This window comes from Molossus molossus, unplaced genomic scaffold (genome assembly GCF_014108415.1).
Source record: "Molossus molossus isolate mMolMol1 unplaced genomic scaffold, mMolMol1.p scaffold_m16_p_4, whole genome shotgun sequence".
NCBI lineage: Eukaryota > Metazoa > Chordata > Mammalia > Chiroptera > Molossidae > Molossus > Molossus molossus.
In genome coordinates this window covers 39,849,518-39,863,059 of record NW_023425377.1, presented here as the reverse complement: position 1 = coordinate 39,863,059, position 13,542 = coordinate 39,849,518, and the positions used below count along the sequence as shown (strand labels likewise).

The 13,542-nt window shown below is 40.5% G+C and overlaps 1 protein-coding gene across 2 annotated transcripts in view; it reads right to left on the bottom strand.

The window, feature by feature from the left end:
• Positions 1-12,429, bottom strand: part of SAR1B (secretion associated Ras related GTPase 1B) — a 38,693-nt gene extending 26,264 nt beyond the window's left edge. For both annotated transcript variants that reach the window (XM_036240429.1, XM_036240430.1), the window contains exons 1-2: positions 12,321-12,429; positions 390-465 (exon numbers count right to left, since the gene is read on the bottom strand). In XM_036240429.1, coding sequence (XP_036096322.1) covers positions 390-447 — 58 coding nt within the window. In that variant the 5' untranslated portion in view covers positions 448-465; positions 12,321-12,429. The remainder of the gene's footprint in view (positions 1-389; positions 466-12,320) is intronic.
• Between the last annotated feature and the right edge of the window lie 1,113 nt (positions 12,430-13,542).

The window sequence follows — 13,542 nt, the reverse complement described above, 5'->3', positions numbered from 1 at the left end:
TAGTTTTGTAAAAAACCACCAAATGGTCTTCCAAAATGGCTGTACCATTTTACATTACCACCAACAATGAATGAAAGCTGCTGTTGCTTCTCATCTTCACCAAGATTACATAATTTATAAGAGGTACAATCCATCATTAAACATGTTAGTACAGTTTCAAAGCCCACATTAGTAACTACTGGGTATATATAAAGAAGCTCTAGAGACAAATAAGCACTTTTACATAAGTGAGCTTAAATAGATAACAATAGAGAATAAAGGGCCAAGGCGGCCAATCGATGTTGTTTCTCATGGATGTTATTATTTCTCTCTCCCTCTGTCTCTAAAATCAATAAAGAAAAAAAATTAAAAAAAAAAAAAAGAGAGAAAGAATAAAGGGCCAACATTACCTAAAAACTGTAGCACACTGCTGAAACCACTGTAAATCCAGTCAAATATGAAGGACATATCCAAATGTTACAGGGTCTGGGAAAAAAAGGATTTTGAATTTAGTAGTTAACATTAAATGCCAATATACATTAAACACCAACAACATTAATCAACTCTAAGTAAATAACCCTACAACAACCTTACTATAAAGAATAAAACACTCATCCAGGCTGGTCCAACCTGATCTATACTGATGCATAAAAAACAAAATGAGAACTTGTATGCATGTATGCGTAACCAATGGGCATAGACAACAATGCTTGTGGGGTGGGGGTGGGGGATGGGTTAGGGAGGAGGGTGTGTGTGGGGGAAGCAAAAACATCTGTAACAAAAATTAATTAATTTATTAAAAAAACACAAAATGCCATTAAAATACCAAGTAGGAACCATGTTTTGCCCATCAAAGTAACTAACATAAAGAAAAAAATAATAAGCCCTGGCCAGTTTTTCTCAGTGGTTAGAGAGTCGGCCTGTGGTCCAGAGAGACCTAGGTTCGGTTCCCACTAAGGGCACGTACCTTGGTTGCAGTTTGTCCCCGGCCCTGGTTGGGTTGTGCAGGTGGCAACCACTAGATGTGTCTCTTTCACGTCGATGTTTTTCTCTCTCTCTCCCTTCCTCCCACTCTATCTGAATAAAATATGAAAAAATGTCCTCAGGTGAGGATAAAAAAAAAAAAAGAAAAAAAAAATCAACATGAAAAAGAATTATAAAAGCCAGGACTAGAAAAGGTATAGGAAAAGAGGCATTGTTAGTGGCAGTATACATTTCTTTTAGTGGCAGTATAAATTTCTAAAGATATTTCTCAAAAGCAATTTGGCAATAATAAATCTGTTGATACCATTTGACCTAAGAGTTCTACTTTCAGAAATTGTCCTAGCCCTGTCTAGTGTGGCTCAGTTGGTTGAGCATCGTCCCATGCACCCAGAGGTTGCCAGTTCGATTCCCAGTCAGGGTACATTCCAGGATCACAGGCTTAATCCTCCGTAGGGAGCATGCAGGAGGCAGTCCATTGATGTTTTCCTCTCTCCTTCTCCCTTCCTTTCTCTCTAAAAAATAAAATCAGCCCTGGCCAGTTTGGCTCAGTGGTTAGAGCGTCAGCCTGTGGACCAGAGTCCCAGGTTCAGTTCCCGCTAAGGGCACATACCTCAGTTGCAGTTTGTCCCTGTCCCGGTTGGTGTCGTGTGGATGGCAACCAGCTGATGTGCCTCTCTCATATCAATGTTTCTCTCTCTCTCTCCCCGCCACGCCCTGCTCTATCTGAAGATAAGTGCAAAAAATGTCCTCGGGTGAAGATAAAAAAATAAAATAAAATAAATAAATACATATATTTTTTTAAAAACAGTACTAAATATGGAAAAACTTTATATATAAAGATGTGCATCAAAGTGTTATATAAGAAACATTTTGGAAATAATCTATGTTCAAATTAAATTAATTATAGTATATATGACCAATGGAATATTTATCAAAATGATGGAGATGGGGCAGGAAGAGCAGGGAGAAGAAAATTTATGATAATAAAATAAATTTCAAAGTCTAATTTAATATACTTAATGGAGTAAAAACCCTTTTTCTATTTCTTTTGGTTTTTTGAAGCAGTTGGTACCAGGTGGTAAATTTCTGGGTTTATCATTTTGCATTTTTCAATTTTAATCATACTACTGAATATTAAAACAAAATCTAGATCTTCTCAAGCTAGGCTTTCTCAATCAACAAATCTTTCCTTACTACAAAAACAATACAAAACAAAACAAAAAAAACCATAAACTTTAAATCACAGTAGAAAATGCAGTGTATAGTTCAACTTAGCATTTAATTGACAAGTGCTTGGTAAAATAAAGTGCTAATATGGAAATTAAGAGAAAAGAAGCCTCTTGAGAAAGGGAAGATCACATACTATATATAAAAATATACTTTCAGCCCGGCCAGCGTGGCTCAGTGGATTGAGCGTCATCATCCCATGGTCTCAGTTTGATTCCCGGTCAGGACACACGCTGGGTTGTGGGCTCGATCCCTAGTAGGGGGCTTACAGAAGGAAGCCAATCTATGTTTCTCTCACATCGATGTTTCTATCTCTCTATCCCTTCCTATCTCTCTAAAAAATATCAATAAAACTATATTTTATTTATTGATTTTAGAAAAAGAGGGAGAGATAAAAACATCGATGAGAGAGAACATCAACTGGCTGCCTCCTGCATGCCCCACACCGGGGATTTGGCCCACAACACGGGCATGTGCCCTGACTGGGAATCAAACTGGCAACCTCTTGGTGCATGGGTCGATGCTCAACCACTATGCCACACCGGCTGGGCTAAAAATATATTTTAAAATAACATATTTATACTTTCAGATTAGTATAATTTCTAGAGATGAACAAAATAACCCAGGCCCAAAATTTGTGCCAAATCCAGAATGTCTGAAGGGCTGTGCTATCTTTGACATTCTTTAGACAAAACATGACAACATAAAATTGCTTTCTTTAACCACCTCTCAGTCCAGTGGGCTGGCAAGTTTGACAGAGATGGGCCCACCAAACTCAGAAATCCTAGAGGATAAGATATTAAGAGACCACACTGTCTTGAGAGTAGGAGACAGAGAAAAGAATCAGTCTACCTCCAGTCTGTATGAGGCCTAGCAGTATTTACTAGGAGATTCCTTGGATCCTGGCAATAGCCTCTCACTCTTACTTGAACAAGCATGAGCAGAATTTTCTTACAACCAGTTGATTCCTGATTAAGACAGTAACTAGCAAATTATGAAGTTTCATGCGCCAGAATCATAAGAATGAGATCTACAACAGCAACATATATATACACAAAAATCTAGTATCTTAGTTCTTTAGTTCTTGTTTTACTCAAGTTGAAAATTACACCTTCTTCTACTATTATCATTCTAGGTCATGTAGAAATTGAAACTTGTAGTCAGAGAAAATATATACAAGTGGCTTATCTTTTTTTAGGTATGATATATGTTTTTCAAAGAGAATCACAGATTTACCAGGGTGATCACTTCATAAGTTATATAAATGTCTAAAAAAAATGTCTAGCCAGCCAGTGTGGCTCAGTGGTTGAGCATCGACCCATACACCAAGAGGTCGCCAGTTCGATTCCCAGTCACGGCACATGCCCAGGCTATGAGCCAAATCCCCAGTGGGGGGCATGCACGAAGTGGCCAATCGATGTTGATGTTTCTATCTCTCTCACCTTCTCCCTTCCTCTCTCTCTAACAAGAAAAAATTTAAAAAAAAGAAACATCGATGAGAGAGAAGCATCAATATTGATTGGCTGCCTCTTACATGTCCCCTACTGGGGATCAAGCCCGCAGCCTGGGAATATGCACTGAGCAGGAATTGAACCAGTGACCTCTTGGTGCATAGGTTGACACTCAACCACTATGACACACCAACCGGGCAATACTGCCCATACTAAAGCCACTAGGAATTAATGATCATAGAGCATAAAAATAAAATAATAAAAATAAATAATACAGCCCAGCCATTATACAGACATTTATATAACTTACGAAGTTTTTTTAATTAAAAACAAACAAAAATAAAATGTCTTCTTGAGCCCAGCCAGTGTGGCTCAGTGATTGAGTATCAACCCATGCACCAAGAGGTCACCAGTTTGATTCACAGTCAGGGCACATGCCCAGGTTTTGAGCCAAATTCCCAGGGCATCATGCAGCAGGCGACCAATCAATGTTCTCTCTTATCAATGTTTCTATCTCTCTCTCCCTCTTCCTTTTCTCTCTCTAAAAATCAACAAAGAAAAAAAAATTTTTTTATAAAAAAAATGCATCTTGAACTTGATTTGCTACACAGTCAGGGTGACTATTCCCAGTTTACTGGGGACAGTCTCAGCAGTTTCCTCAGTATAATTATTAATAGTGCTTCCTTTCACTCTTAAAAGGGTCCTGACTTAGGTGTGAAATTATATGACTACCCCATACATGTGAATGGAGAGCCACTGGAGGTTTGTAAGCTGAAAAATGATTCAATCAAACTCCTAGTCTATTATTCCAGAACTCCCACTATCTACCTTCTTAGAAAGGTAGCTACCTTTCCAAGCTTAACACTTATTACTTCCCTATGTGTAGCTTTCCCTGGGTCAAAGTAAACTGCTTGCCATTCACCGATGGTGACCTGTATTTTACCACCTTAAAACCTCTATCCATTGTCCTTCCCAACATCAGAATATTCTCCCACCATCTCTGCCTAAAGTCCTCCTGTCTCAAGCACCAGCCAAATGCCATGGAAGAAATGAGTCATCACTTGAGATGGTCTTTAAGAGACAGATAGGGGTGGAAGAACCAATGGAACCCCAGAAAGGTAAAGGGTAAAACTAGAGCAAACAGTGGCAAAGCTGGAAAAGAAAGAAGTTAGCCCCATCATATACAGCTGCAGAAATGTCACAGCTGTATTTGGGGACGAGGAGACAATTGAGATCATGAGCAGTCTTCAGTGGCACGGTAGTACAGGAGAGCCTATGGCCAGTACTTAAAAGTACAGCAGAGCCTATCTCCACAATTCATTAACTGTGACCGAGAATGAGTAACAAGTTTTATTCTGCAAAATCTCCCAGGATGTTGTAAAGATCAAATGAGATACAACGCACAAAGTAAGTATTTAATACCTAGTTGCTTTTATTGAGAAGTGAATGGGGCAGGAGGTTAATAGGTGGAGGCAGTAGGGAGAGATTCCCCTTTCAAAAAGTTAGAAATAAAATGAGAGAAATGAGATCTTCTTAAGGAAGGCTGAGGCTTGAGTATAAACTGAATGGAAGGAGCTAGTGAAAAGGGAGAGGTTAGAGATGAGAGAAAGAGAAAGAAGTAGTTACCCAAAAGGGGCAAAGTTTCAAGAGGAGACTGGGCTGAGAGCACATCTCTTCCTCCAAGATTACGAGAAAGGTGGGCCAGGAATGTATAGTGGAAGTAGCAGAAATTTTACTCCAAAAGTGAAGAAGGGGTATAAAGAAATTCTGAGATGTAGAGTGAGGGTTAAAATAGCTACTGTGCAGAAAAGACCAAGTTAAGATTGTTAAAAGGAGCCAAATGCTCAGCTGGGGTTGAAAAACATTCACAGCAATACCAATCGGCACTGATTTCCAATCTCCCCTCCCTCACTCTCCAGCAATGCTTAACTTTAGAGAACATGGAGTGAAGGGGGATTACAGACTTCCAGAACAGGAACTAAAAAAAAGACAAGGGGGACAGGAAATTGAGAGTACTAGTAAGAGAGACTAAAGTGATCTGATCAGTTCAGGCTGAGTGGATAAAGGTACAAAGGCAGGTGGTGCATGGGGATGGGAATCAGCGGTAGGGTTCTCAAAATATAGAACTGGGAGAAAAGCAGGCATAGATGTAGTAAAAGGGTGACAGAAGTGAAAGGTGGGCCATAACTGTGCCAGCAAAACAGAGGAGAATGTGGGGTTCAAGAATTCAAGAGAGGCTCTGGATAGGTAGCTCAGTTGATTAGAATATCCTTCCAATATGCCAACTGGGGCTAGGGATCAAACCTGCAACCCAAGTACATGCTCTTGAATGAGAATTGAACCCGAGACTCTTTGGTCCACAGGCTGACACTCTAACCACTGAGCAAAACCGGCCAAGGCCCAAGAGAAATAATTTAATAATATATCTTCTGCTTTAGAAGATAATGAGATATTTATACTTCTATAAACTCATGGTTTCTAAGAACCTTAAAACAAACTAGGAGTCATTAGTCATTTTAAAGTAGAGGTTAAAAATGCCCAACTAAGAATAAAAGTTACTTAGTCATAAACAGATACCTGAGCCCTGAGAACAGATTACACAACCCCATGCACACCCTATTGAGACATGTGAAGAGCAAAGGTCAAGAACAAGGAAACATATACACATCAGCAGATTTATTTATTGCATGAACACCAAACAGGAAAAGGCCCAATGCAGATTAGAAAAGTGATCTACTCACGTAACATGAAAATCAGTGCAAAAGAATAGAACCTCTCAGATTAACAATAATTTCTTAGGGGGAAAAAACCTTAAAGCCTTGTTCCATTAAACTTATATAGATGATTCCATTTATATGAAATGTCCAGAACAGGCAAATCCTTAGAATAAGTAAAATAGTGTTTGTCACACAGGAGGGGAAAGGGAAACTAGGAGTGACTGCTAATGGGTACTAGGTTTCTTTATGGGGTGATGAAATGTTCTGGAATTAGACAGTGGTGACGGTTGCACAACATTGTGAATATACTAAAAACAGTGAACTGTACTTACAAGGGTGAAATTTATGATATATGAGCTATCTCAATAAAACTAGTACAAAAAATTAAAGTAAAAATTTATAAATTTACATGGCCTTTTAATATTTGCAACAAATTTATATAAGTCATTAGGCAGAACCATTTTGGTATGAACTTTAAGGAAAAAAATACACAAAGTACAACAAGATATAAATATTCCAGAAAGTACTGCTGAGAGAAAATAAAAGCAATGATAGTCTAAAGAGGTAAATATGACATTGGAGTAGGATTATACAATCAATACATTAATAACTTTAGGAAGTAAAGGAGGTGGAGCTGTGGTGAAGTGGATAGAGACCTGTCCTAGAATTTAAAAAATATGGATTTAACATGCATCTTTTGAAATACTATTATTTCATTCTGGGAAAGTCAATCGTTCTGAGATCCAGTTTCCTCCTACATATAATGGGAATACCATCTGCCTCATACATTTGTAAGAACAATTAAATATGTACCCCAAAACACCTTGAATACTATAAAAGATAGTATTAACTCATTCAGACTAAAGTAATTAAAATTTAATGCACAAAACTTTAAATGTCAATTTTCAAATTATCTTCAACATTAATGTTTAGGCCCTGGAAGGGTAGATCAGTTGGTTAGAGCATTGTCCTGAAATGCCAAGATTTGGGGTTCAAACCCCAGTCACAGAACATACAAGAATCAACCAGTAAATGCATAAATAAGTGGAACAACAAAAATTGAAATTTCTCTTTCTCTCTCTAAAATAATTTTTTTCTTTATTGATTTTAGAGAGAGAAGAAAGGAGAGAGAGAGAGAGAGAGAGAAACATTAATGAGAGAGAACATCGATTGGCTGCCTCCTACAAGCCCTCCAATGGGGATTTGGCCCACAACCTGGGCATGTGCCCTGACCAGGAATTGAACCAGCGACCTCTTGGTGCATGAGTCAATGCTCAACCACTGAGCCACACCGGCCAGGCTCTAAAATCAATTTTTAAAGAAATCTTTAAGCCCTGACCAGTTTGGCTCAGCAGTTAGAGCGTCGGTCCGCCAACCAAAGAGTCTCAGGTTCGATTCTGGTCAAGGGCACACACCTTGGTTGCCGTTCGGTCCCCAGCACAGGTCGGGGTCATGAGGGAGGCAACAATGTCTCTCTCACATTGGTGTTTCTCTCTCTCTCCCCTTCCCTCCCACTCTATCCAAAAATAAATGGAAAAATATCCTCAGGTGAGGATTTAAAAAAATAAATTTTATGCCCTGGCCGGTTTGGCTCAGTGGTTAGAACGTCAGCCCGTGGACCAAAGAATCCCAGATTCGATTCCGGCCAAGGACACGTATCTAGGTTGCAGTTGGTCCCCAGCCCTGGTTGGGTCATGCAGGTGGCAACCAACCAATGTGTCTCTCTCACATCAATGTTGCTCTTTCTCTCTCCTCTCTCTCTCTCTCCCCTCTCTCTCACCCTCCCTCCCACTCTGTCTGAAGATAAATGTAAAAATATTCTCGGGCCCTGGCCGGTTTGGCTCAGCGGTTAGAGCGTCAGCCTGCGGTCCTGAGAGACCCGGGTTCGGTTCCCGCTAAGGGCATGTACCTCGGTTGCAGTTTGTCCCCGGCTCTGGTCATTCGTGCAGGTGGCAGCCACTCGATGTGTCCCTTTCACATCGATGTTTCTCTCTCTCTCTGTTCCTCTCTCTCCCTCCCACTCTACCTGAACAACAACAAAAAAAAAAAAAAAGGAAAAAAAGATATATTCTCGGGTGAGGATTTAAAAAAGAAAAATTTTAGCCCTGGCCGGTTTGGCTCAGCGGTTAGAGCATTGGCCTGTGGTCCTGAGAGACCCAGGTTCGGGTCCCGCTAAGGGCGCATACCTCGGTTGCAGTTTGTCCACGGCCCTGGTCGGTCGTGCAGGTGGCAGCCATTCGATGTGTTCCTTTCACATCGATGTTTCTCTCTCCCTCTGTTCCTCTCTCCCCCTCCCACTCTACCTGAACAAAAAATGAAAAAATGTGTCCTCGGGTGAGGATAAAAAAAAAGAAAAATTTTAAAATATATTAACAACTTTTAATATGAAAATGTTTTTAATGATATTCTGATTTTTTTTTTAAATCCTCACCCGAGGACATTTTTGCATTTATCTTCAGATAGAGTGGGAGGGAGAGAGGAAGAAAGAGAAACGTTGATGTGAGAGACACATCGAGTGGTTGCCACCCACGTGACCACAACTGGGGCCAGGGACAAACTGCAACTGAGGTACATGCCCCTAACGGGAACCAAACCCGAGACTCTCTGATCCATAGGCCGACGCTCTAACCGCTAAGCCAAACCAGCCAGGGCCTGATTTTACTTTAAATATTAACAACACTGTCATTGACTGTCACCAGAAAAGGCTCTAGACTATTTTCCTTCAACTCGAGGCAAAAAAAAGTTTCACTAGAAGAGATTAAGCCCTGGCCAGTTTGGCTCAGTGGCTGGAGCGTCAGCCTGTGAACCAGAGAGTCCTGGGTTCGGTTACCCCCCAAAAAAGAAGAGAATAATAATTTTCTACTTGTGTCAGATTTATGATTAAAACATGTACAGGTGGGGGGGAGATGGTGATGGAAGGGGGGGGTGATAAAGAAATGTACAAAATCCATAAGATGAGTATACTGTCCGTATGCTAATTTAGGAAATATATATATATATATATATATATATATATATATATCTGGAATTTAAATACTAGCAATATAAAGGAGGCCTAAAACTCTTCTTGACCACATTTTTGGAGAATTTCAGCAAGGCCCTGGGCATTACTAAGCATGGACAGTAACAACGTACAATGTTTCAAGACAATGCTGCTTTATAAATATTCTCCCCTAATATTGTTAGATTGTCTTTCTATAGACTTTAAAGTTTTGAAAGTGATACAAATAAAAGACTCAAGAAAACATTTTAGGACTGAATGCATAGCAATCACAATAATGGAACAGCCCTGGCCAATTTGGCTCAGCGGTTAGAGCATCGGCCCGTGGACCAGAGAGTCCCAGGTTCATTTCCCGCTAAGGGCATGTACCTCAGTTGCGGTTTGTCGTGTGGGTGGCAACCACTTGATGTATCTCTCTCACAGTGATGTTTCTCTCTCTCTCTTCCTCCCTCTCTCCCTTCTGGTCTATCTGAAGATAAATGCAAAAAGAAAAAAAACAAAAACAAAAAAATATTGGAACAAAACCTTTTGGTTCATATGATCAACAAAAAGTACACAACTCAAGTTTCCTCTAGGGAAAAGTGACACTTGATTAAAAGAAAGTTAAATCTTACAATAAATAAATAAATAAATAAATAAATAAATAAGAAGGTTAAATCTGTAGCAAATATAAATAGTAGGATTTTTTTAAGAGTGCAAAAAGGGAGGAAACCGCTATGTTATGAAAAAATTGTGAGTCTGACTACTGAACTTGCCTATACTGAATTAAGAAAGTGAAACTTGCCCTGGTCGGTTTGGCTAAGCGCTTAGAGCATAGGCCTGTGGACCGAGAGGTCTTGGATTTGATTCTCGGTCAAGGGCATGTACATGGATTACAGGTTTGATTCCCAGGGTCGTGAGGGAGGCAACCAATCAATGTGTCTCTCACACATTGAAGTTTTTTTCTCTCTCTCTCTCCCTCCCTCCCTTCCTTCCATTCTATCTGGACATTAATGGAAAAATATCCTCCAGTGAGGACTAAAAAAAAGAAAGAAAGAAAATTGACATAAGCAATGGCAATTCAATTCTTAAATTTCAATACTCAATTGAAACTGTGCTAAAAGCTACACACAAAGAAGAGAAATTTTTCAACACTGTGATTTTAAAATGATTTGCTTAGCTGGTTTGGCTCAGCAGTTAGAACATTGGCCTGCAGACTGAAGAGTCGCGGGTTCAATTCCCAGTCAAGGACACATACCTCAGTTGCAGGTTCTATCCCTAGCCCCAGTTGGGGTTGTTCGGGAGGCAACCAATCGATGTGTTTCTCTCACATCAGATGTTTCTCTCTGTCTCTCTCTCTCTCTCTCTCCTTGCTTCCCTCCCATTCTATCTGAAAAATGAATGGAAAAAATATCCTCGGGTGAGGATTTAAAAAATGATTTGCTTAATAATGTTTTACAGAGAAATAATTTAAATAAATTTCAGCCAAGTGTGCTTTAAGAAGAACGTCGAAAAATAATGAATCATTACTATAGAATTCTGATTTGTAAGCTTCAAATGATGTGGCAGTGATTTTTATTTCTTTTTTTTTTTTTTTTTTTATCCTCACCCAAGGACATTTCTGCATTTATCTTCAGCTAGAGCGGGAGGGAGAGAGGGGGAAGAGAGAGAGAGAAACAGCCACAAGAGACACTTCGACTAGTTGCCACCCACAGGACCCCAACTGGCAGGGGACAAACTGCAACCAAGGTACATGCACCTAGTGGGAACCGAACCTCAGACTCTCTGATCCACGCGCTGACACTCGAACCACGAGCCAAACCAGCCAGGGCTGAATTTTATTTCTAATAGCCTAATCTTTTGTCTTAATTCTTGCTTGAAATGCAAGGAAAGGAAGGTTAAAATGTACCTTATTTAAGCTGCTAATCTTCATAATTATTGAAAACACTTCTCTAACATTTCTAAAATAAAGGTAACACCTTCATTTTCTGCAAACTCAAAGTTTTTAAAGTTCAAAATATTTTGGTATTGAATGCAAATCCACTAAAACAATATTACATATACAGCTGCTTTGATACATCAGCACCACTAATCATTGTCAAATTGTAAATCTTCCTTTATTCCTCATCTGTAAAATAGAAATTATACTACTTCCTTCTTTAGTGGATTGCTGTGCGCATAGTTAGCACCTTTCACGTAGTAGTCAATAAATGTTCCTCTACTTTTCTTTCATTTGCTTCAGTGTGACTTGCTCCTAACTGGTACTTAACACTGAACAGAGAACATTTTTCAGAGTGAGAAATGGTAATACAGACCTTGATTTTAAAACATGCCAATAATATTAGGTTTAATTTTTCCAGATAAAAGGATTTCTTAACCTCATTTTGCCCCATGAATCTAATACCTTAAATTTCTGATGAGTTTGGTTCTTTTGACCGAAGATGTCAGTTTTCGCTGCTGCCAAATAAATTTCTATCTCGTAAAATCTTGGAACAATTTATAAATCATTAGTTTCCCCCAGTAGTGTACCTTTTTCCTCTCAAATGAGACTTGGGCTATGGCAAGACGTTAACTATTACTAGTAAAGCTCAGTTTGCCCCTACACTAACTGGTAGACCTGAAAACAACACGCAGCGTCACAGCCTCTTGAGCTGTCAAAGATTCCCGCCGCCTTCACCTTACCAGGTGGGGAAACTGAGGCCGAGAAGGGCTTGCCTACAGTTTAGAGTCATCTGGTTCTTTCTGGAAATGACACACCGTTTGACAGCAGCGGTGTCCTTCCCAGAAGACCACCACAGCGGCTCCCAACAACAGAAAAGGAACCTGCCTCGCGCCGCCTTATTCCGGGCGAAAAACAGGCGTCCCTTCCTCGCCCCGCCACAGGAAGGGACCCTGGGTTGGCCCAGGCCCAACAAGTGGGCCTTCCTCGGGACCCACAGCTGCCGCCCGCCGGTTCTCCCTGGAGAAGAGGCCGTCACTCACCTGCGATTCGGGAGAACGCAAATCCTTAACTGACGTCGGCCCTACACCCTCCAAAACCGAATAGCAAAGCGCTATGGCTGCCGAGGTCCCAGCTCACATCAACTCCTTCCGGACGGGTGGGTGCTTCACTCCAGATGGTCCGCAGGACTGTAGCACCGCGCGGCCGAAGTTCCGCCTCCTAGGGGTTCCGCCACCAATACCTTGGCTGAGCACGCCCCTGAGGGCGGGGGTTTGCCTCCCTGTGGCCGGGCTTCCCCACATACCTCCGAAGGAGGTTCAGGGGCCCACGGGACTAAGCAGAGAGAGAAATACCGATCCCTAACTTGGGGAAATTATCCATGACATCATTTTTAAGGAATACATGTTTTGAAATACACCTGTTTCTTGAAATAACAAGTGATTTACAAATGTAGCTAAGTGCCAGATAATTTGTTGGATGCTGGGTATTGAACTTGAACAAGACTGTCTTGATTCTGCACTTCATTGTGTTACCTTTCTTAAATATATTTAAATGGAAATATTTTGGTGCCTGGAATGGAAGTGTGATGACAGTGCTTCCAATTGCTCTGTAAGACAGTCCAAACCTGTGTGTGTGTGTGTGTGTGTGTTTTTAATATATTTTTATTCTTTTTTTTTTTTTTTTTTTAGATAGGAAAGGAGAAGGGGAGAGAGATAGAAACATTGATGACAGAGAAACACTGATGGATCCATCGATGGGCTGCCTCTTGCGTGCTCCACACTGGGGATGGAGCCTGCAACCTGGGCATGTGCCCTGACTGGGAATCCAACCGGGACTTCTCAGCTCATGGGAGGATGTCAACCCACTGAACCACAAGGTCCAGGCCCAAACCTGTATTTTTATAAAATTTTATTTGAGCCAAACATAGGACAACTGGAAGCAAGATCTCAGCAGACTGAGAAAAAAAAAAAATGCTTCCTAGAAAGACAGTTTGCATTCTTTCATGAATTTGGAATTAAGAAGGAAACATATGGAAGATTAAATGAAGATGGGAGGAAGCAAGGTAGGGTTGGGATTACAGGATGGTTACCAAGATCATGTGCTCTGTTGAGGTAGTTATGCCTCCTAGGGGTCAGAGGATTACTCAGGAATTCCAAAAATGAGATAACCTAGCTGCACAAGAACAATGGACAGGGCTTGCTTAAGGCAAAGAGAAACCTTTTACTAAAGAAGTTACAAACCTGGAGCTTGACTACCCATAAT